Source organism: Scaptodrosophila lebanonensis, unplaced genomic scaffold (genome assembly GCF_003285725.1).
Source record: "Scaptodrosophila lebanonensis strain 11010-0011.00,11010-0021.00 unplaced genomic scaffold, SlebRS2 tig00001412-arrow-pilon, whole genome shotgun sequence".
Lineage (NCBI taxonomy): Eukaryota > Metazoa > Arthropoda > Insecta > Diptera > Drosophilidae > Scaptodrosophila > Scaptodrosophila lebanonensis.
Genome location: NW_022060739.1, coordinates 13,038,896 through 13,063,662, shown reverse-complemented (window position 1 = coordinate 13,063,662; position 24,767 = coordinate 13,038,896). Strand labels below are relative to the sequence as shown.

Here is a 24,767-nt window from a genome sequence, read left to right as displayed (position 1 = left end):
ATATATATATATATATATTTATATATATATATACATATATATATGTATATATGCACAAGTTCTGCTCGCAGCTGTTGTTGCTTCTTTGGTTCGACTTTGTACTGCACACAGGCACGCATAGAGACAAGGCATACGCCGTTTATATATATATATATATATATATATATATATATATATATATATATATATATATATATATATATATATATATATAAGTATATACATATATAATTTTGGACCAAAATTAGGTGTATACATACATACATATACTTTATGGGGTCTGCCACTCCTCCTTCTGCTTCTTACATTTTTCACTTTACAAAAACATAATAAGACTAATGTAGTCTTTCAGGTACAGGGTATAAAAAGCACAAAACATTCTTATTGCAATTATATGAATAAAATTACATGACTATAGAACTATAACATACACAAGAATTTGCATACATTGTATGTATGATAAATTCATTTATTAGTAACAATTTGATTATTAAGATATACGAACAATTTGTATTTAATTGAGAAAGACATCGAGCAGTTAACTATGCTCCGGTTTCCGTAAAACGCCATAATTTTCCGGAGTTTGAATATCAGAATAATACAGTTTTAATAATAGAACAATTCCGGGAAATTTGTCTCATAGATGGGCTTATCATTGGTGGCCTGCAACTGCAGCGTTTTATTATCACCGCTTTGAGTTATTTGACGTTCCATGGCCAGCGAATTGAACAGCTCATTAAGTCGATTTTGTATGAGATCGTGCTGTTAGGAAAAGGAACAATTAGATTAGAAGGAGCTCTTTGAATTCTGTTTGGCTTACCTTGGGCTCAGTGCGACGAACCAGCTCGTCAAATTCGCTCTCGCGGAATGTGCGTACAATTTGAAGTTGCTTTTCGCGTTGCTCGCGCTTTGCCGCTTCCGTAGGCTCCGCCAAGGCACGTTTCATAGCATCAAAAGTGTACTCTTGCGACAATACACGTTTACATACACCTGGCGAGCTATTTACGCTATCAACATCTCCTGTGTAAACGGTCAAGTCAGCAGAGCTGTTCCGCTGTGTCATATGTGCGCTTACAGACTCCACCCAGGAGTGGCGATGAGCGGGATTGTCGGTTTGATGTAGAGCGTATGGTGCGCCGCTATTCAGACGCTGTGCATCCATACCAGCATTCTGAAGGCACTCGCCCAATGCTAACTTATCGATAGCCAAATGCGGAAGAGACAAATTCAGGTTCTTCGCCGAGGTCTTCTTTGGTTCCAACAATGGGGCTAAATAGTAAGGAGCCTCTTCACGACGCGCATCAACAATTTTCTGTGCATATTCAAGCAGATTGTTAATGCCAGTCACCCGTGAGATGAGCACCAACAGGGCAATAGCTATCGAATGTAAATTACATTTGTGCACGGCTCCCAGACTTTCCACAGTATGGGCCACCTGCTGAATACTGCAAAGGTAAGAAGCAAATAATTGCATGAAAATATGAATAAGAGTTGGCTTAACAATTTTAACATTTTAGCGATTGGTCACTTCGGCGAATTATTCAGTAATAACTTAAGAAAATAAGCATATTGCGACCATAGGATACTTACGAGGGTAGTCCGAAATATTTCTAGACTTACAATGACACAACAATAAAAAAAAAATGTATACCCTGTACCCAAATAGTATACTATTTTTGTATGAGTGTACACACGGAAGGAGGCGTGACAGGCCCACATTAGTATGAATCGATATAAAAATGTCCGTCTATCTTTTCGTGTTTCGCAGTCACATTCTGTTACGTATCTGTTTGTCAGACCTTATAGTGATTCAACCTCTGCAAAAATAATTTGCAGGTCTTCTTGACATCTAAATATTTCGCACTACCATTGTTTTCAAATGATTAACGGATTTTGAATGTCTCCTGCGTTGTACTTACCCCAATATAAAAAGTAGAAACTCTTGCACCGTCTCACTGCAAGACATCTCAACAATGAGCAGTGCTGCTGTGTTGTAACTGGAAGATAATGCATCCACGCGATCCGATAACGCCATGCTATCGATAAGCGCCTGCATAATATTGGCGCCATATTTGTGCGTAAAAATTATGTCAGAACGTGACGGCGGCTCCTGGGACAACGCTGTGTATGGTTTGACGCTTACTGTGCTCAACACTTGTTCATTCTGGTGGCGATCGAGCAAAGCCTGAAAGATTTGCATCACAATCATGCGCGTTGGGTCATGTGGAGCACGTGCCATGCGCAGCAATGGTTGCAGAAATGATGCCGGAAAGGCCTTCTCAAAGGATACAGTGCTATATTGTGTGCCCACTTTCAGCAGCGACTTTAGCAATATATTTTGAAGCATTTGATCACTCTTACTCTTCTTGGACAAATCCGGAACTGTGTTCATAATAAACAACATTATCTCTATTTTCTGATAGTCTGGATGATGATTAGCAAATTCGCCCAGGGCATTGATCAATGCCTCCTGGTACTGTGACTCCTCGGCGGTAATTTCGGTGGTTGTGCTGACACTCGTGCGCAAGTGGGTCAACAAATTATTGATGATGTCCAAGGCGGAAGGTCCAACACTTTCGCCCGCTGCAATGGCTATGATCTTGGACAGTACCACGGCCAATGAAGTACGTGTTTTTGGTGAGGACTTGAAATTATTGTCCAAATGCTGCATAAGCGTCTCGACAACGGTATAGGAATATTGCGGTTGTATGGAGATCATCACAATGCGAAACGTGTGTATAGCGAAGGTGTTTGGTACCCACAACTCGTGTCGGTCCAAGTGCCTATGGAGAGAAAACAAAATAGAACATAATATAATAGTTTGTATTAATGGTACTTATCGAAATATTGTCCCCAAAAGGATAAATAATATTAATAATGATTTCAAATTTTACAAAAATTGGTTGTGAACATCATATCGTGTTCATGTGTTTGTAGAGAATTTAAAACCTACATAAAAAGTTGTCATTTTTGTTTAATTCGCATTATGCAAGTTACTTAGTATAAAGAAAACAATGTTATGTACCCTTTTTAAGGAAAATTCTAATTCTATTTTAATACCAGAATTTCAGGCCTAAATCCGATGTTGTAAATCGTGATAATAAGATATGGGATTCCATGCAACTTACATGAGCAGTGGCTTCAGAACACTGCGAATGTGTCCAAATGAGGCGCGTCCCACTAATTCCCGTAGTACCTCTTCAGCTAGTACTGGCGGCGTAATATGAGTTGCATCCTCTACAGGAGTCAAATCACCGGTCTGTTTAGTTTTTGACAGAAAAATGGATTAAAAGTATTGAATTAATTGCAATTCAATTGCATAATTTTTGATTATAATGTCATTAAATTACCGCCATTAAATTTTTCTTCACAAACATAACGTTTACACAAAACTGTGTTAGTTGTTGTACATAGTTTGTTGTGTGTTTGTGTTTGATTTTTTTAAAGGTTGGCATGAGTAATACGAAAATAATGAAATTAGTTTAAAATCATTACAATTTTATTATATACCAATTTTGCGGTCTAAAAGTATAATTTCGTAATTTAAAAGAATAAATCGCGAACTCACCTGCATATTGAACAAAAGTGAGGGAACAATTTTTTCCATATGCTGTGCGTCCCAAATGTTTTCGACTAAATCGTCGGAAACAGTTTTGCGGATAACACCTTGAAGTCCCTTAATGCCTGCCAGGCGCAAGCTGTCCCGTAAATCGTGGTTGTCGCTGTGACACATGGACGAGAATTTTGAAATAAAGAAGTCGTAGCGTCGATGGTATGAAGGTGTATCCTCATTTATATTGGCAAACTTTACAAACTGCGGTAGGTTAAGTGGCATTATAATTTTTATTGTGATAAGCATTAAACAGTTGCTGTTTACCGAATTGGTCGCCATTATTTTCAAGTTGGGATTCGAGTCCTCAAGCAACTTTTGAACCATGCGTAGAAATGACTCCACAAACAGATTCAGCGTCGTCTGAGCATGACATGCTTGCAGCAGCAAGTCCATGGCTTCCATGGCTATTTCAGCAAGTCTGAGCAAACAAACAAATTGATGCTTAAGTTCATCTGAAACGTGAATCCACTTACTTGTAACGCTTGCGGTTGATGTCCTTTGTTGCCTTCTGGTACAAGTACTCTCCAATTCGATCCAACTTATCCGGCGAACTTAACGAGTAGAATGTAAGCTTTTCCATGTTTGACTTGACCAACCCATCTTCAGCATTGACGGGAAAAATGTTGTCCACTAGACGCTTGTAACGTGGCCGCAACGCCGAACAGCAGCCGCAACAACCTAGTAGAGCAAAAGGACAGGCACAGGAATTAGAGGGATTTGGTAGACAAACGCGCAGGCAACGATAGCTAAACATGTCGCCACTATTATTAACGCGTATGTTTTCACGGTTTGGAATTATTTCTTATTTCAATTTAAATGTGTACAGACTACATATCGGTATGCGCACATCCAGCTAGCAGGTGGCAAGGTATATTTCTCATTATGGCATACATATGTATGTATATAGTAACTAATCTTATCGCCTCCACACGCCAGTATGTTGTGCGAGTGTATGTCTGTGTGTGTCATAAAGTCGGTTGGTATTGCTGCTGTTGTTTTTCCCGATGATCTTTGCCTGCCTATTTAGAAACAACAAAAACACACCGCCCCCAAATACTCCTCAAATAGTTTTCATTGATTGATGCGTCATCCCCACAATTTTTCACTCCGTTTCGCCGAGGTCAATGAGACTTTTAGCCTCTTGCCTTTGCTTTTATCGCGTTCGTGTTATTATTATTTTCTTATTCTCTCCCTACTAATTGCGTACCAGGCATGTCTACTGCAAAGGGGCAAATGTTTTATGCTTTATCACTGTTTTGTGTATGATTATATAGGAGTCGCGATAAATTTTTATCACTTTTTGCGGCTGTTCGTTCCCCTGCCAATTTTTGTTTTTGAGTCCGCAGCAGTCAGCTGCTCGACTTGTGTTTGTTTCTGCGACGCTGTGGCAACGCTTTTATGGGTAGGTGAACTTGGCTGCACTTCAGAGGAACGTTTAATTTGAAATGGTTGTAGAGTTATGGACTGCACTGAATTTTATTTAATAGATTTTAATACGAAAAAAATGTTACTTTGAGCTTTGAGACTGTTTTATTAAAATGCATACGCTAAAATTCTGTTTTGTATTTTAAAATAGATTGAAATTAATGGTTACGTCTAATTTGCGACCAAGGCTCAAACAATAGAGCTGCCTAGAGGGGAACCTTGTTACAAAGTTTGGCTATTCTAGCTCTTGTACTTGCTAAGGTCATTTCGTTCATACAGACACGCGTACTGACGGATGTGGCTATCAAGAATATACATATATACTTTTATGGGCCATGCCATGCTTCCTTCTTAAACTACTATGGGCGCAGAGTATAAAAAGGGATTCTCGAGTCAAGTGAGCTGAACTCTTAAATACTATGAACATACTCCCACAAAAACAACATGTGGAAAAGTTAAAGTCGGGTGCCCCGAGTTTTCAATTCTCTGTAGCTATGCGTGTCTGCGTGAGCATGTGCGCAGTACAGAGTTGAGCTTAAGTAGCAACAACAACAATGGCTGCGGGCAGAGCTTCGACAGAGATTACATTTATGGCTATAACTTCATTTTAAGTTGACCTAACCTGATACAACCATGCATACGGACACATAATCACTATAGGGTCTACTTACAGCTTGGATCTGTACATTTTTGCACAAAACCGTCGAAAAATTCCGGCAATTCCGGTGGCTCGAAGCAGCAACGGATTAACGCCATGTTCGTGTGCGCTCGTACTTTTACAATACCAAAGATGTAAAGGTATTGACCATGAACTTCATGCTCGTGTTCGAGATGATGTGGTTTCTTCAAGTTATTGCTGTTGTTGTAATCAGCTGTTGATGCGTACTTAATGACACAGGAGCATGAGAAAGAGTGAGGAAGAAAAAAAGGAAAAAGAGTTTCCGTTGTGAACTCAGAGCTTTTGTATTATTTTAAACAATGTAACAACACACGATTTATTTTTGTGTTTGTATATACAAACACAATGCTTGATGATACATACATAAACTGGTACCACACTTATACAGCTCAACGCCCACAAACAATTATATTAGAGGGGGAACGATACAGGTATTGACTGCCGTTGATTGCTTTGACACTTCCATTTAAGTCAACAAGTTACACCGCATGAAACTTTTGCAATGCAATGCTATGCATAAGAAAAGTTAAAATTACAATTAGGATGAAAAGTGCTATAAATTGTAGCTTGATAATTGATTATTTGTATGTCCTTAAGAGACGCATTCGTTTGCAGGCACACTTTTCCTTACCCAGCAAGTAGAACAACTGAATATGAAGAAAGTGCTTACAAAAATCATTTTGGCACAGAAAGCTTTTGTCCGCACACTTGGCAGGCTTCAACGATAAAAAGTTGCTGCAAAGCTCAGGGGATTTGTGAAAGCTCAGCTCGTAGATACTATGTTCATTCATAAATGCAAAAAAGCTGTTAGTTTAACAAATCATATTCATATTTATATATATACACACACAAATAAGGACTTTCTGATCCAGCTATTGCTATCAGTGGGTGGGGCACCGGTAATAGGCACCTACAATAACTCCAGGTTGTCGAAAACCATTCCCTCCGTCTAATGACTAGTGCTCCGTCCAGCTATTTATTTATTTCAAGTTGGATGAAAAAAAGCTTAAGACCAGATCAGCCAGACCGCCACGAATTATGCTTGTGTTTAGGAAATGCCTTTCTGGTCCAGGTATTGTTATCAGTGGATGGTGTACCCCTGATAGCCATCTACAATAACTCCAGGTTGTCCAAAACCATTCCCTCCGTCTAATGACTAGAGCTCCGTGGTGTGTCAAAAATGCCATTGGGCACCGAGACTTAAAAATATCCACGGTCTGAGGGACTATTTAACTGTCTGTTTAAGTATTTTCATCACACATTGGATTCACATATTGTTATTTACGTCTCAAGTTAAAAACATGTGGAACATGGCACATTAGTGCTGCTGGCCACAAATATAAAACAAAATGTTGTAAAAAAAGTCGTGTTGATCAATAATATGTATACCATTTTGATAACAAAAACACAACACAACATTTTCATATTTTTTACTAATCTAAAATTTATTCTATCTTTACAAAAGAAGTCAGGTTTTTTTTATTGATAAGCTTAATTTTTTCGATACATACATTGGCGAATCAAATCTGCAGATGTTTTCGTAGGTAAAGTGCTGTGACGAGTCAGAATTCGTGTTTATGTATATTTTTTACGTATGCATGTAAAACATGGCGGCAAGGTGGTGAATTTAAAAGAGTCATGATTTGTAGAAATTGGTTGGGTGCGGCCGATGCTTTATGCAAGCGATTTGCTGCGTTCATTCTTCGGTACATCAACGTGATGTGACAACTGGTTTTAGGATCCCTGCCCTGGATAAACCTAACGCAATGGCTTTTGCGCCTAAGTGCGTGCGTTTCGTTTGTATTTAACCCGATTTTTCTTCCGAACAGACTGTTCGATCAACAAATAATCGGTATTCTTATCAACCGCTACTCGTGTAACTCCATCTAAAACATACTATATGTTCGCACTGGTGATAGACAAGGTGCCCACTATGCTTCATGATTAATACTTCTGACTTTGACTGGGTTTGCCGTGAGTACATGTTTTGAAAAAATTAGTTGCCTAATGACTTGCGACCTGACTGCAAACTTTAATATTAAAGCCAACAAAGCAAATGGTACGAATTAACTTTTGCTGACGTCGAACACAATAGGCGAATAAATGGAGCACCTTTTGATTGATGTTATTATGGTTTACTTGGACGTCTGGGGTACTATAGGTAATCTAATGTAACATCATAGTTAGCAGCTCTGCCGCACAATCACGAAGTTGGCGCAAACCTAATTGGACGTTGATTGCCATTGTGTGCTCATTATGATATTACCGAAAGCATGGCATTATATAATTATTATAGGCACATTATAAAATTAATATATGAAAATAAAAAAATAATATAAATCTATAATTTTAACTATTTCAATTGTGTCTATATGAACTAGCAACTACAGATTTGACCGATTCATAATAAGTTAACAAACTGACAAAATAATGGGATTGTTTCTCGCATTTTTTGCAGCAAGACTATCTATATCTTTTTGGAAGAGCTACTATAATTCATGATTTACAAATAATATTTTTAAATCTTATATTATTAATCCTACTATATATACAAATACATTCTACAATTATTCTGCCGGAACCATACTTTGTTCCAAATCTGGCTTAGTGTCATCGGGATCCAAACTTAAGCATTCCGAAAAATAGTATTCCATTGACGAGTAAACATGTTCAAGAACACCATTTAGATCATGACCTTCATCAGCGTAAGTCTACAAAGTGAAATTGGACATATTATAAATAAGCTCTAGCTTAACTAAGCAATTTAAGAATGCATGTTTTTAGTACCTGATATCGGTATAATATATTTGCATCGGTCAATGATTTGGCTAACTGAACACCATGTATGTAAGGTGCGGTTGAGTCGGCCAAGCCATGTATTAAGAAAAATGAATTGGACTTAATGAGTCGTGCACGTTGAGTAGCATCTGCTTCGACGTATCCTTTATAATTTTCAGCAGGCAAGCCTAGTATGCGTTCAGTAAAAGCAGAATCTGCAATAAATATATCATTATGGTTTGAGTATAAAAGAGAGTATCCCTTAATATAGTATATAGAAGAGCTTGATATTAGCGAAATAAGACAACAAGAATGGAAAGCTAGAGCAACTGAGTAAAAAGGAACCGAAGTAAACATAAACAAAAGCGCCACTATCGTGGACTTAAATATAATGCCCCTTAGGTTTTTGAATAAATATGTATTTTGTTTTTGGTATCAGCTGCGTCTTCTTCTAGTTTAGGTGGTGTTTTGTATACATTTTGGGACTTTGGGTTAGGGTTTAAGATATTTCCATTGATTAATAATCTTACTATAATAAAGCCAATCTGCAATTGGAGAGATCGCAATTCCACATTTGAAAACATCTTGTTGAGTTCCAAGAACCATAGAAGTCACATAGCCTCCATAGCCCCAGCCCCAGATGCCAACTCTAGTTTCATCTAGGAAACTAATAGTGTCCAAGAGGTATCTATTTAAATTAGAAGCAATCAAAAATAAACTGAAGTATATAGAATTAATTAAACTTACCTTAGTACAGAAATCTGATCTTGAACCTCAACTCCGCCTAAATGGCGATATAAAGATTTTTTGCTTTGCCCTTTTGCACCTCGTACATCCAAGCGTACATATATAACATCATTTCGCGATGACATGTACGTTCCCCAATCTATTCTAAATTTTTCGGACACAGACTCTGAGCCTGGTCGTCCATTTCTAAAGTAAATTAAGAGAAAAAAAAATTTGTTTCTCTTTATTATATAAAAAAAATTTACCATACATACACTTCCACAATAACAGGAAAAGCAGCATCGCGTAACTCTTCCCGCCAGCTGGGAGGAAGCAATAATTGTACTTGGGCTCTACTTCCGTGCGGCAATGGAATTTCAAATGAACGTTGTATCGGCAATGCCAGTTTTTGCAGGCGCTCAGTGTAGAATGGCCGGGTGTCGTATAAGATTTTCACTAAGCTGTGGGTTTTGTGCATATGCACTCCTGACACAGGAAGACCCGGTCCTTGGCATTCCAAAATGTAGAACTCAATTCCTATATTTGTAGCAACTCCATTGGTTGGAGTAATAAAGGCGTCAAAATGCGAGCAGTTTATGTAGTAATATCGGCTACTCCAAAGAGCCTCGCCCAAATCACATGTTATGCATTGCGGCTCGGTCCTGTGAACAGATTTTGGGTAAAAAAAATTTATTTTGAAAAATCTTAAAATATAAAAATGTTCATTTCTGGATGAGGCAGGGATGATAAACATATACCACATTACTTTAATTTATTAAAATTTAATGTACACCTTACGTATATTATTAAGTTTTTATAGAACCAAGAACTTACTTAAAATAGTTTACGATAATAAGTAAAAATATCGCACTCCAGCGAATTGTAATATTACAGCGTAAAAAATCATATTTGTAATTTATAAAAAATTACAAAGCATCTCGCAAGCGATTTCGATTCAAGAATTATATTGCTGGACAAAGATTTGAGTGAAGTATCTACTTACTTTCTTGTGTCATCGTGAACTGGATCCTTAACAGTGTAAAGATGTTTTTGTCCAGGCCTTTTATCTTGAGTTCCCAAATAGTAAACTATGTGATTTTTTGTATCCCAACAGAGTATTTTCAAGACCTTACAAATAAAAGCCCTTATTTAACAAAATTCCGAAATGGAAACATCTTGCCTACCTCATAGCGACCGTGGGATATCACTGAAATCCTTTGTTGAGTTATAGTGATGTGTTTTATATGCGTAAAATGATCATGACCAGATTCTTGAACACTTGCAAGTAAAAGAAAACTATTACCATCGGGCGCAAATACAGGATGAGGGAAAACATCCAACCATTCATCTTCTGGTGCACGCTCAGAGTGTATCTTAAAGATATTAAGGTTTATTAATACGCATTGATATTTTAACAAGTTTTCAAGACTTTAAACTTTAATTAAACTATTTCTATCTTTAATTTTGTATTTTTTGCAGTTTTTTTCCTTATGCTGTATATATGTACATACATTAAAAGCTGGTCCGCTAAAAGCACAACAATTATAAAGCAAAAATGAAAACTAGGGCATCACAAGATATACTAAATATTTTAAGTAATTCAAATTTAGTGAGCTACTAAAACGGAATGTACATATTTGACAAAATTCAATTTAATGAGAATTGCTGAGGTCTAATATTTATAATATATTATTCATATACTTATAGTGTACTGTAGTATAAAACCCATCTGTATTGGTCTGAGTCGGATGGGAAAACAAGTTTTCGGAAGGCAACTTTTTTGCTTCTACTACTTAACAGATGCACAGTTGATTAGGCCTTGCACAATGTAGTTTTGATAGTCTTTTTTCTGATTTTTATCTTATAAATTATAAATATTAAATATTATATAATTATATAAAATAAGAATTACATTTTAATCGGTTGTAGAGTTATCTTTTGTTGAGGTAATAAATTATATAGTTTTGAGTTTATTCCGACTACCAATTGTGGTTGAGTGTTTATTATATAGTTAGTTTTTTTTTTAAGAGTATACAAACAAAGTCTATAATTCAAATTATAATTACATATCCTATCATATACATAAAAAATACTATTTAAATAAAATATATGTTTTTCAAAACTGTATTTACAATTAAAAACTGCCAAAAATACTACTTAAATTTAATATATTTAATTCAAAACTGTATTAACAATTAATAGCTGCAAGCTATTGCTCAAATTTTGAGCTTTTTTGTATAAGTATAACATCTATCATCTATTAGCTTATAAATGAATACTTCTTATTTAACTTTATGTAGTTACCCTACATCACTACATTATTATTTTATTAAATTACCTCCGAGCATGTCCAGTTTCGTTCCTTGGCGCATGTAGCAATAATACTATAGTTTTGGGATCGTACCATATAAACCACGGACACTTGCAGATTGTTATCAGAGACCCAACCTGCTGAAGTAAGGTAATAATCCCTATTGGGAATAGTTATTAAAATAAATGTAGTTAGAATATAAATTTAAATATATACATAGAACATGGGTAAAAATGGAAATTAAAATTTATAACTTTGTGGTTTTAATAGGACAACTATAATTGGAGGAATTGTGGTAGATTTGTCAAGATCTGAAATGCTATTTTGGTATAGTTTAAGGTTTCTCGCATTAAAAATTGGATTAATAAATGCTGAAGTTTATATTTGGAATTGCAAAAGCCACATGCTGTCGCTGCACCGTTAGTCATTCACCATCCACAATAGTGATGAATAATTTTCCTTTATATTAGCAAGATTTTGGTTTGACATTATTATTCTGTCGTGGTTAACTATATTAACAAATCATTGATGAAAATAATTCTTCCTATAACTGCCAATTTAGTTGGCCTGGCTTCTCAATCCAATATTTTAAGAAATGCATTTGTAGTCATAAAAGAATAATGGTGAAGCACAAAATATCTAAAATAAATGCAGCCGATACAACTCATACATTTTTTTAAAATGATTCAGCGCGCATTTTTAACTTTAAAATACAATATTTTCTATAAACTTACTGGCCATCAAGAGACGGGGGTGGTTTTAATTCAGATTTTTGTATAGAACCAATTTTAGTGATATCTATTATCCACAGCTGTACTTCTGGATTGGCAGTGCCTGGCGTTGGATAGCGGACATTTTTCGTCTCAGGAAACGAACTCCCTGGTGTCATGCCACTACCTGCGATTATAGCTCCAGATGCTAGCCACGGATATGTCATCATTCCAACCTTGGTGTCATTGAATAAGGCAAACATGAAGTGTGTCCCATCCGCGGAAGACCAAATTGCTTCCGGATTATCAAAAATTTCTTCTATAATAAGAGTAAGATAAACAAATAAAAATTGGTTATGTACATACATCCATTTTAAATATTACCCTGATAAAGCCAGTCTGCAACTCCATTATAAATACTGTTTTCGTGTCCTGTTGTTGTTATTCTAATATCTTCTTCCATGGAAGGCGATTGTCTTAAAAATATGTCATTGTCAGCTACGATTATAATGGAAGTAGTGTTGCCTAACCAGGCAGCATGTTGAAGACGAGTCCTTTGTACCTTTGATGAATCTTTTAACTTTACAGGCATATGATGGTCGTTTTCTACATCATAGATTGTGTAGAATGCAGTAAACGATTTTTGGAAAATCTGAAAATGTTAACAAAAAAACGTTGCCTGAAATAATTTTGAATTGGCTCTAACCCTACTTACTTTTTTTACATTATGTCTGAATAAAACATACTTAAGATCTTGAGAACATTGGTATCCACCCACATTTAGTTGACGAATTGTATGATTTGTAACTAAAATATTAATTGAGTTTCTCGTTGTATCCAAAATTGCGAGCCCTCCATCATCGGCTTGAAAAACGTACTTCTGCGTTGTAACCCAAGAAGGTTGTAATCGTGTTGGCGTTAATTCTCCCTGCAAATACTCATCTAAAATCATTCTGCGTCCCGACCAATACAAGAGCTCATCCACATATCTGTGAAATAGTATATATATATATATATATATTACTGAATTTTATATTCATTTATATTGGACACACATACCCCAATAAATAGATAGCAGTTATAATTCCAGCTATCACAAAACTAATAACAAGTAGTGAGAAAATTATACTTCGCCAATTATGCCCTTCATCCAGATCTAAGTCTTGATCTTTTTGCTTAGGGTCCTGCACTTGCAAAGTTTCATCCGGTGGTAGTCTCCAAGAACCACCTCCTCCGCCGCGGTCCGTAGTTACATTTGCATGCATTTTTATTACAGTTTAGGGAGGTCGTAACAACCGAGAATTTGAAGGCTTCAGCGTTCAATAAATTAAAGATTGGCTCAGATGAGCTAAGGAATCAAAAGCTGTCATAAAATAATTTTACAGATGTGTTGGTTAAGAATGCTTAAAATAACTTACAAATAATTATAGGGTAATAGTCATGGTCATGTTTGCCGACGCATTGTTTTGTTTCAAACATCGTCTGCTCCAGTAATGAGATCTGGAAAATATGTGTGAACAGGTTGGTTTTTATGCAGTGGAAGAAGCAGAACACAAATGAAAGGAAAATTGGATCGCCATCAACTTTGCTTAGGGTATTATTATTAATCGGTTTGAATAGTAGATATTTATAATCAAGATGAACATATACATACATATTCAGAATTCAACATTTACAAAACATTGGCATCGCACGATAGCACTAAAAATTATGACCCAGCTAGTAATTTAAAGGTTATTGATTAACTAAAATAAAATACAGGTAGCTAACCGGTAGCTAACAGGTATTCGAGTTCTACCATAGTTTGTCGCTAGTAGTAAGAAGGCGAATAATATCTGCATATGTATTTACATATGCGCATACATATGTAATGTATGTAAATAAAACAGTTTGTCCTGACTGACTGACTGATTAGTCATCAACGCACCGCCCAAACGGTAAGAGTTGGGATGCTGTAATTTGGAATCAAGTATCTTTTCACAGTGCAGATGAGCGATACGTTTTCGAATATAAGGTATATAATCTACCTACCGAGATCTACAACTTGGCATTCAAAGAAGTTCAAAATATAGAAATAGGTTTCTCGATTCTCCCATACAGCAATAGCAAATAACACAAATTATCAAACAGTTGGGGACAGTACGTAGTACACACACTGACAGATACAAGGAGATAGAGATGGGCATTGTAGGTGCTTTATGTTCGTAGTATATCGTTGCACAGGGTGGATACGTTTTTGCGCATAGTATAATTTACAACCATGCGTTATTCTTATGTATTTGTTGTATTGTTGGAAAAAGCAAGTGATTTGTTGGAAAGTCTACAAAATAACAATGTCAATAAATGTAAGCAATATATAAGTACATACATACTTATGTATATGCATCAAATTAATATTTTGCATAGCATCATTCCATTTATCATTATTACTATTAATATCTGTTATTGTTTATCATTCGGACTACCATTTACACCTGCATGCAAGTATAAATAATCATCATCATCACATCAGCATTATACATACTTTGAATTGTAAATTAACATACATATGTATGTACATCTGTACATTTAATGAACAAGAGTAGAGTAGGTTTGCGGGGAGTGAAAAGTGTAACAAGCAGAAGGAGGCGTGGCAGACAAGACGAGTCAATCTAGCCCTGTCTGTCTTTCTGTCCGTCTATAAGAGCTAGAGACACCAAATTTTGCCTTATGTGTGTATGCTATACAAGTTTGTTTTATTTTTTTGATTTTCCCCCACTTTTCCCAATGGAGGATTTTCGGAAACGGCGTTCGTATAATCACCTATATCTCGGAGACTATAAGAACTAAATTTCTATAATTATTCTACACATATATACAGAGTATTTCAAAGTCGGGACACCCGACTTTAGCTTCTGCACTTCTTATATTTGGGCAAACATCTATTGCGGACGTTTTTTCTGTACTGACTATTAAATTTCTTTTAAATTTCTAGATATACAAAAAAAGGAACTATCATTGTTTATAAAATAACTTTTTTAAAAATATATTTCAATTCAAAATAAATAATAAACTGACATCCTTGCTTGGTCATGACCTCATAATCCAAAGCCGTTCAGAATGGCCACCTTGTATTTGTAGACTAAAAAAGCAGCAAATAAGTAAGGACACGTTGAACTCTCTGCCGTAGATCTGTAACAGAATAGTATCTTGTATATGTATATATTTCCAAGTACGCGGATGTTTGCTAATGCTAATTATATTTCTGAATTTCCGACCTACCTCATCATCCATCACACTCAGTTGAAAACTGTTCTATGGGTCTTATGCAGAAACGTTGACAGGGCATACGCGAACCGCGAATAAAAACACCTACATTACACAACACTATTTCATATGCTCCAAGACCATTTAAAACTTAGATTATTGTAATCAACTTGACAGATTGGTCTCCCCAAGAAGAAAATGACAATTCCGACCCAATAATAATTAAAATGAACAACTTTATGAAATGTCATTCGTCTTCAGCAAGAGAAATGCCTATTCACTTGGATTATATTTGTTTTATAGAAAGCAATTAAAATGATTACAAGAGTATGTTTTGCTAAGCAAATCCTCACTTTTACATCAAGAATTTAAAAGATTGTTTTATAAGTCCTAAACAAAATCTATTAGAAACGTATACACATACATATGTAGGCTTACACACAACCAATACCAACCAAGAAGAAAGTACGCATATACATATGTAGGTATGTATGCATATGTAAAAATATCGAAACCACGGCGAGCAAACACATATGTACATACAAATGTATATTATTAAATTTGGGGTATTTTTACTATATTTTACTCAAACATTTAAAACACGCGTTTATTTTTTTCACTCGACTAGGAATTTATATGCATGCATTTGTATGTATTTTTATTATATTATATGTTTGTATGTAAGTACATACATATATTATATTTAGCTTCTCACTTCACTTTACGGAGAATGACATTTTTAGTATGTGAATAATTTAAGTGGCGATTCATATATTTTTAAATTAATTGAATATAACATTCATGGCTAAATACACTATTATAAAACTTATGTTTCTAATCATTTGAAGCCATTATCTTCTTTTGCCCAACACATTGGCACACAACCTTTTAATACATATATAATGTTAACAAAATAAAATCGCCGTAACGTTGCGTTAAAATATTTGGGAAGACCGTTAGCAAGCGCAGCAAATCCGGGACTGAAAGCTTTTGTTTTCTCTTGCTTTGTGTGTTGCAAAATCATAGCTGCCGTTGGCTTTGTTGAGAGTGAGAGGATATATATAGTTATATATATATATACTAATATAAAAATGTACGTTAATATAAACTTATATATATACCGCAGAAAAGAGATAGATCCCTAGCCGGTCTAATCAATATATACCGTTCAAAGCTCGATTTTATTTGTCATAAAATGTTAAAGATTAAGTTAAATTGCATTATAACTTTCCGAGTACAACCAGTACCTCTCGAAGCACCAACTCTGCACATTTCTATAACATATTCTCTTCAAATAAAACAACTGAAGCCATGCACTAAGAATTTTTCTCTTCGAAATAGAGGGTAGTTTGCTCATGTCTAAAATTGTCACGCAAAGAGCAGGCATCTTTTCAAGTCATATATTAATTGTATATATTGTGCTATAACGAAAATATATATAAAAATGTATTTATGAAATGTATAGGTGTATGCACGGCTACTTAACAATTCCTATGACAATTTTGAAAAATAAAAATTTCTCTTCTACTTTTGCCAAATTGCTGACACTGCCACCTACCCATCGTGATGTAATTAAAACGTGGTGGTTCAATCAAATGAAGAGCATTGAGCATTTACTGCGCATGCACGTGATGCGAGTCACTTGACTTATGAGATAAAAATTATCAACAAACCAAGACTTTTCGTATATAAGTCAAATTCTTCTTTTCGATCAGACCTATGATGTCACTTCGGACTTTCAGATTTCTGCGGTATTTAGATTCAAAATTTCCATCACAATTAGAAACTCTAGTTTAATTTTGATGTCAAGCTCAACAGCTACATTGTTATGCACAACCAACGTAAGCGTTAAAGCCTTTAGTTGTTTGTGTGACTCCGATTGACAGAGCTAGTTCAGAACGGGTCAGCTCAAGTTAGCCCAATTGCACATATAAATAAGCATATGCACATTTAAAATAATTTCGACGACAAAATATGAAAAAGCCAAATTTTTAAAAGTACTTTTATATTTGCGTTTTAATTAAGTAGCACTATATTCAGTAAAATAAAATACAAGAATCTTCGCTAGAGATTAAAAGATACATATGTATGTATTTATATGGATGTGGGTTTTGGCTTGAATTACAAAAGTTTGCGGATTGGGAAAGACATACATTTTGTATGGAACTTTTTTTTACTAGGAGTTTAAATATTATAATTCAATTTTTTGAAGTTATTGAGTTTAAAAATCTTTCATAACTTTTTAAAGGCCTTATAAATTTATCAAAATTTAATATCGTTATGAAAATTGTTAATTGCTTATATATGTGCTAAAACATCAATTCTTATAAATAAGATATTTTTAATCTTAAAAAAACTCTTATTGAATCACATTCACTTCTTGTTGAACAAAATTAAATTACTTCTTTTTTTTTGATTACGAGGTAACTCGTACATAGGGATAAGAAAATTTTATAAATGTCTTACTTAAAATTAGTTTTATTTAAAATGTTTTATTGCACATGCAAGTTTGCAGCTAGATAAAAATAAAGTCTAATGTAACACATAACCCCAAGGAGCGCATTAATAAAATGAAAAATCATTCTCTAAAACTATATTTTTTTGTCATGTTTGAAGTAACAGTCAGTAACCAGAAATGGTTCTACTCTTGTGACCGTTTTTTGAAAATTACTTGCTTTGACAGACACATTTCGTCATGCGCACCAAACCACTGCCTCTGGAGTTGAAAAATTGCTAAAGCAAATGGCAACTCAGACCCAACGTTCACAGTCCGCATCGCCGCAAGAAGTTTATGCATTCCCACTAACCATACAACATACATACGTGCATATCTTGTGCGGTTGGTGGATCAGCTAATGACGACGATAATGTCGATAGTGATGGAAGTCATCGATAGTTCGCAAAAATTAATGCCATCGTCAGTATCGTCGATAGTGTAACAGCTCTAATTCCCGGTCATGCCACCAAAATCTAACAGCAAAAAAGGTCAAGCAAGTTGGTATTATTGCGAAGCTTGCAACGCGCACATAACTTTTGAAGCCCGGGAAACTCACGAGCGTGTCTGCCCCCTTCCATTTGAAGCAGAGTTGGGAAATTCTGTTTCGGAGGGCGATATAGAGTATATTCGCAATGGAAAGCTGTACACGAGGAGCGTGCAACCACGCAAATTTAAAATAGAATCATTATCTTATCTACCGGAAAAGTATACTAATGTCTTACTTTTCATGTCTGAGGGTGCAATACGCCTGGCTAATTTTCATATTGGCCAGCATGTTGTAATTATGCCGGCACCTGAGCAGGAGCAACCTGTTAAGCAATTGGTGCGCATATTATGGCCCGTGCCCGACAATTTTTTGACGACAGTGTTTGTATCAGAGAAAGGTATGAAACACCTTGTTATTTTTCTTCTTTTGCTAAGTTCTACTTCCTTTTTAGAATACAGACTGCATTTTAGCGCCCAAAATGGAAACCTAGCGACTATTGCTGCTCTGGAAATAAACAATTTAAAAGTAGCCGCGAATGTTATTCTACATCTTGAGAACGCAGCCGAATTAGGCTTAAATCAAACGCAATTAAAAGATGCTGCAGCAGTTATTAAACAAAAAATCGTTGATTTAATATATTGTCAAAGCAGCAAGTTGCATGTGAAATTTTTTAACAAGGCGCTAATCCTTAGCGTAGCACATTGGCATGATCAGCTTTCCAAAGGCAAAGTCACAGTGGAGGAAGCATTAGCAGAGCTAAGCCTGGATAATAACTCCCAACAGTTCTTTCAAGTAACAAATGCAACAACTGTGGAAATACTCGGCGTAGCCAAAGAACAAGCTTTAAAGGATCCAGGGAGGAATTATGAAATAACTAAAGCTGACATAGGTGGGCTTGATGATCAAATTCAATTGATTGAACATAGTATGGAATATGCCTTAGGATACAAGTTCCTGCCAGAAGGTAAGAAAAAATCATCTTCGTTTTACAACAAGTTACCAAATGGTTATATTTTTAGGCATGAAGGTGTCTAGGGGAGTGCTACTCTATGGTGCTACCGGCTGTGGCAAGTCCATGATCTGCGAAGCTATGCATGCAACTGCCATTGCGAGGGCGAAGACTATTAATACTTCAGGATTCGTGCAGCTGATTAGAATTAACAGCTGTGAGCTGTACAGCAAATACTTGGGAGAAACCGAAAAGAAACTCGTTGTGCACTTTGATAGGGCATATGCCCATTACCCGCAACCAACGCTAATACTTCTAGAAGATGTTCACAATTTATGCCCCAAGCAAGAGAGCAGCGAAGTGGTGAAGCGTGTATCTTTGGCATTTTTGGCGATGCTAGATAAGCTGAGCAGCAGACGAGAGGCCCAACGTACATTTCTTTTGGCAACTACTTCACAAATTGACGCGTTGCATCCCAGCATAAGATGCGCTGGTCGCCTGGACAGTGAGATTGAGGTGGGACCGCCGACACCCGTTGGTCGGCTAGATATACTTAACTGCTTGCTCCGTAAGGTGCAGCACGAGCTAAACGAGTCGGAGGTTCGGCAAGTTTCGTTAATAACCCACGGCTACGTTGGTGCCGATTTAGCCAACTTGGTTTATACAGCAACCTTAGCAGCCACTAAATATAACGCACGGCCCTTGAAATTCAAGGATCTTAAGGCTGCGCTCACACACATCAAACCATCGGCAATGCGTGAAGTACAGGTCGAAATCCCAAATGTGCAGTGGAGCGATATTGGAGGACAATCTGCACTCAGATTCACACTTCAGCAGGCGATAGAATGGCCTCTGCTGCACCCAGAAAAGTTTAAAAGACTGGGAATTAGGCCGCCTCGTGGCGTTTTGATGTTTGGCCCTCCCGGCTGTTCTAAGACTATGATAGCCAAGGCCTTGGCCACCGAAAGTAAGCTGAACTTTCTTTCAATCAAAGGACCCGAACTTTTCTCCATGTGGGTGGGTGAATCGGAACGTGCGGTGCGGGAGGTGTTTCGGAAAGCCCGTCAAGTAGCGCCAGCCATTGTTTTCTTTGATGAAATTGATGCCATTGGCGGCGAGCGCGCCGAAAGCGGTGGTTCTGGAGCTTCAGTTAAGGATCGAGTGCTCACGCAGTTGCTCACCGAGCTGGATGGTGTGGAGGATTTAAAGAATGTAACCATTGTGGCCGCAACAAATCGCCCAGACATGATTGACAAAGCCCTCCTTCGACCTGGGCGCATTGACCGCATTGTATATGTGGGAATGCCGGATGCTGCTGCACGCCGCGAAATTTTGTCCATAAAATTACAACGCATGCCATTAGCTGAGGAAGTAAATCTGGAAACGTTAGTAGAGCTCACCAAGGGCTATACGGGAGCAGAAATACAAGCTGTCTGCCACGAAGCTGCTTTGCATGCTTTGGACGAAAACTTTGATGCACATCATGTTCAGAGCCGTCATTTCGAGTATGCACTGAATATTGTGCTACCCCGTACAAGCCCAGAGTTGTTAGACCTCTACCAGCGGTACCTGAGAAAGAAATAGATATTGAATGTCATAAATAAACTTAAATGAATGCGAAATCTGTCGGCTATCTTAATTGAATGCTGATGCTTTACAGGTATTTGTTGTAATCGATAATAAAAGTATCGGAATATTTGCACTTATCGATATAATTTCCATGTACCGAAATAGGAAAGGCAGTTTAACAACAAACACCCCCATTGAACGAAGACACGAATTTATTTGTTTTCTTTTAAACATAGTGAACAGGATATAATTAACGGATTTGGATGGTTTAGTGATCAAGTGAGTTTTTATTTAGTTGTGCAAGCATATAAATAAAAAACGGTTTGGCATGAGTCATATACTTGCTATTTACATACATGTACATACGTACTTATGTATAAAAATTATATATGAATACATATGTATATGATTTTATAAATTAATTTTAAATATAAAACTTAAGCATGTTTACACATAGTTAACTATGGGTTTAATCGGATTCCCGTTTTAGAGCTTCGACTATCAACCCTTAAGCGAAAACTACGGTAAATACAAATGAATAGCGAAACCTCATCGCTGCAGTCTGGCATTGGCTCCCCCTCCATCGCCACAACTGCATCTTCTTCATCACCACCATCGTTGTCTGAAGCTTACTCATCCACTGATTTTTATGTGGGCGTGGGATTGGCCATATCTTCGTGCTTCTTCATCGGCTCAAGTTTTATTATTAAAAAGAAAGCCCTGATAAGACAAGGTAGGCATGGCGAGGTCCGCGCTTCTGCAGGTGGGTTTGGATATCTTCGCGAGTGGATTTGGTGGGCAGGTCTCTTGACTAGTGAGTATGCATTTATCATTGCAATATGTATTTTTTCTTAATATACAATTGCCCTTATGCTTTGCAGTGGGCCTAGGCGAGGCGGCTAATTTCACTGCGTACGCTTTTGCCCCGGCCTCATTGGTTACGCCGCTGGGTGCACTATCAGTGATTATTTCTGCTGTCATGGCGTCGAAATTTCTTAATGAAAAACTAAACCTATTGGGTAAAATTGGCTGCTTTCTCTGCATTCTTGGATCTACCATTATTGTTATACATTCTCCCAAGGAGAAGGAGATTGAAGACTTAGAAGTACTTTTTGGTATGATTCAGGAGCCAGTATTTATATTATACGTTATTTGCATATTGGGGTCAAGCGCGTTTGTTGCCTGCTTTTTGGCGCCTAAATATGGACACAGAAATGTTACTGTGTATATATATTTGTGTTCTGGCATCGGCTCCCTTACAGTAATGTCTTGTAAGGCGCTGGGCTTGGCTATTCGCAATGCGATCGCTAACGGAGCACAAGTGTTTGGTAATTGGATGCCGTGGTTTTTAATTGTTGTCACCATTACGTTTATTGCCATTCAAATGAACTATTTGAACAAAGCACTCGACATATTTAATACAGGAATTGTTACTCCTGTGTACTATGTAATGTTCACCACATTGGTAATAACTGCATCGGCCATACTCTTTAAGGAGTTCACTCACATGCGATTCGAGGATATACTCGGGGATGTATGCGGATTCCTTATAGTGATCACGGCAGTCTTTATGCTCAATGCTTTTAAAGACCTAGAATTCAATATGAACGATATACGAGGCCTAATGCGTCCAAAAATGCAGCGTCTTTCACAGTTCGATGACGAGGTGCTGGTCAGCAGCAATTCCAAGAAGCACAGAAACTCATATGGATCTAGCGAAATGTTCCGCAAGGTATGACATAAGCAACGGTTTCAAGTTTAGTTATAACCATAGAACGAAGCTTGAATCCCAATCTGTCACTTGCCTTGTTTTGTTGCCTATTAGATAAAGTTAACAATTGAATTGAATTGTAATGAATTTTAATGTCATACAGATTCATTCAATCTGCGGTTTTAAGACAATTATGTATGTATATGCATATAATCGTATTTGTCCTGACTGAACGTTTGTGAGTATTTATATTTAAGAAAACTTCGGTACTCTCAAATTGTGGGTACATTAAATACTTTGCTAATAAAAAATCTGTACAAAAAATCTTGAGCTGTATTTTGCTCATATTTTATTTCATAAAAGCATAGGGTATGTTATAGGCTATACTAGTTAACGTGAATATGCAAATTTGTCTTCCGACTTTTGATATTAAAAGATATGTTTCCCAAAATGGAGCTTGCTGAGCAGTTATATAATCAGCCAATGTGAAGTCCAATATTATTGAAAAACAAATGAGGTTTTAGGCACCCAATTGTTTGTATAATATCGGCACGTAGTCGTCATACTCGGCCTGGTAGAAGTTGCCAGCTACTGGGTCGCCTAGATTATACTTCTTGGCGAATTCGGCAATCTTAAAGCCGCCGCGACCATCCCCGCTGTTGTTGGGCAAACGTTTCTCGTCGAACTTGATTTTGTCCTTCTGCTCATACACCAAGAAGACGTAACGATGCAGTCCAGTGCCTGGCGGTGGGCCTGAGCCAATGTAAGCGGACAACACCTCACCTTTGGCGATGTCTCCACCGGGAATATTAACAACAAGCCAATGATGCCATTCCCGAAATTTAGGGTCCTGACGGCTGGGTGCGTCTGGATCAGTCATGCACAGTGTGTAAAGGGTTTCGGGGTCTGCTCCCCATTTTACAACTGGCTGATCCTTCACCTGCGTGGGGGTCAAAACAACACCAGGCTTTACAGAAATTTGGCACGAATATTCGACACACGCGCTGTTCTTTGGCGCTTTTGGAATCACGTCAGGCACAACACAGTGTTCCTCCATGTTACCACCAATAGAGGACGATGAATATTTTAGCAATGGTGCAGTCCACGAAGAATTTTTTAAGTAGGTTGACGTGCGAGTTGTTCGACTTATAATTGTCGATTCAATGGCGGCCGGTGCCGAGTAATTTTTGACAGCTGTCAATGACAACACAGTTTTAGATAAGGTTTTGTGAACTGGGTTCCAAAGGGACAGTTTTAATAAGTTTGCTTTTAATCTGATACACACAAAACTCATGATCTATAGTCATTAATAGGATAACCTTGAAAAACAGCCTTATTTGCTTAATATGTAAAATCTTTTGATTTAATTATTTCACCATTCACAGTGAATAGTCAACATAAAATGTTGTGACACAGTTGCATTTTTAAAAAGATGTCGACTCTATAATTTTGTATACTCTTTACTGAAAGGTACAAGAGCATATGGGGTTTGCGGGAAGTAAAAAATGTAACAAGCAGAAGGAGGCGTGGCAGACCCCACAAACTATATATTCTTGATCAGCATGATAAGACGAGTCGATCCACCCCTGTATGTTTGTCCGCATCACCTGGATCTCAGAAACAAGGTATAGACACCAAATTTTGTACACAAATGCTCTTATACATATGTATGTAGGCAGAACAAGTGTATTTAAAATTGTTCTTCCTTTCTCCAACTGTCGCGTTAATAGTGATTTTCTATAGCTTACGTAATTCTTGGAAGTTTTAACTCAAAAGGAAGTTATGGCCATAACTAGCTAACAGCTGGTTGCTGTTTTTGCTGCTTTGGTTCAATTCTGTACTGCACACATGGTCACACACACATACATATGTAGACAACATAAACATAGTTCCGATATAAATACACTTAAGGTAATTTACCGGTCAAGCCGTTTTTCTTATTATTACACTTGTTTGCTTATTTTTTTCAATCTCTTAATTTCTATAATTATTGTACACGATACCTTCGGCATTTTAAAGTCAGGGAACCTGACATTAGTTTTTTCAGTTGCTTATAATGTGGCATT

At 36.8% G+C, this 24,767-nt stretch overlaps 5 protein-coding genes across 7 annotated transcripts; 2 read left to right on the top strand and 3 right to left on the bottom strand.

The window, feature by feature from the left end:
- Positions 1-448: 448 nt before the first annotated feature.
- On the bottom strand, positions 449-5,906 carry LOC115630963 (protein EFR3 homolog cmp44E). 3 transcript variants are annotated; one of them, XM_030527541.1, is made up of 9 exons: positions 5,710-5,906; positions 4,087-4,291; positions 3,878-4,031; positions 3,569-3,814; positions 3,351-3,392; positions 3,129-3,259; positions 1,920-2,783; positions 821-1,445; positions 449-762 (listed from the first exon to the last, which is right to left on the bottom strand). In XM_030527541.1, exons 1-9 carry the CDS (start codon positions 5,792-5,794, stop codon positions 607-609), a joined length of 2,508 nt encoding a protein of 835 aa, XP_030383401.1. In that variant the 5' UTR covers positions 5,795-5,906; the 3' UTR covers positions 449-606. The 3 variants fall into 3 exon arrangements, with proteins under 3 accessions (XP_030383401.1, XP_030383403.1, XP_030383402.1); XM_030527543.1 differs by lacking the exon at positions 5,710-5,906 and adding an exon at positions 4,821-4,953 and having other exon boundaries at positions 607-762; XM_030527542.1 differs by lacking the exon at positions 3,351-3,392 and having other exon boundaries at positions 607-762; positions 5,710-5,794.
- A 2,239-nt stretch (positions 5,907-8,145) lies between these two features.
- On the bottom strand, positions 8,146-13,815 carry LOC115631327 (inactive dipeptidyl peptidase 10). The gene is made up of 13 exons (XM_030528047.1): positions 13,661-13,815; positions 13,302-13,605; positions 12,958-13,231; positions 12,627-12,894; positions 12,267-12,561; positions 11,560-11,692; positions 10,406-10,594; positions 10,225-10,349; positions 9,497-9,883; positions 9,243-9,428; positions 9,026-9,183; positions 8,505-8,710; positions 8,146-8,428 (listed from the first exon to the last, which is right to left on the bottom strand). The coding sequence occupies exons 2-13, from the start codon at positions 13,505-13,507 to the stop codon at positions 8,285-8,287; spliced, it is 2,571 nt and encodes an 856-aa protein (XP_030383907.1). The 5' UTR covers positions 13,508-13,605; positions 13,661-13,815; the 3' UTR covers positions 8,146-8,284.
- A 4,265-nt stretch (positions 13,816-18,080) lies between these two features.
- Positions 18,081-21,043, top strand: LOC115630978 (ATPase family protein 2 homolog). Its single transcript, XM_030527560.1, has 3 exons — positions 18,081-18,869; positions 18,924-19,436; positions 19,492-21,043. Exons 1-3 carry the CDS (start codon positions 18,446-18,448, stop codon positions 21,003-21,005), a joined length of 2,451 nt encoding a protein of 816 aa, XP_030383420.1. The 5' UTR covers positions 18,081-18,445; the 3' UTR covers positions 21,006-21,043.
- Positions 21,044-21,155: 112 nt separating this feature from the next.
- Positions 21,156-22,945, top strand: LOC115630979 (magnesium transporter NIPA2). The gene is made up of 3 exons (XM_030527561.1): positions 21,156-21,269; positions 21,481-21,804; positions 21,872-22,945. The coding sequence occupies exons 2-3, from the start codon at positions 21,525-21,527 to the stop codon at positions 22,726-22,728; spliced, it is 1,137 nt and encodes a 378-aa protein (XP_030383421.1). The 5' UTR covers positions 21,156-21,269; positions 21,481-21,524; the 3' UTR covers positions 22,729-22,945.
- Positions 22,946-23,027: 82 nt separating this feature from the next.
- Positions 23,028-24,017, bottom strand: LOC115630980 (protein D3). Its single transcript, XM_030527562.1, has one exon. The coding sequence runs from the start codon at positions 23,993-23,995 to the stop codon at positions 23,222-23,224; it is 774 nt and encodes a 257-aa protein (XP_030383422.1). The 5' UTR covers positions 23,996-24,017; the 3' UTR covers positions 23,028-23,221.
- Between the last annotated feature and the right edge of the window lie 750 nt (positions 24,018-24,767).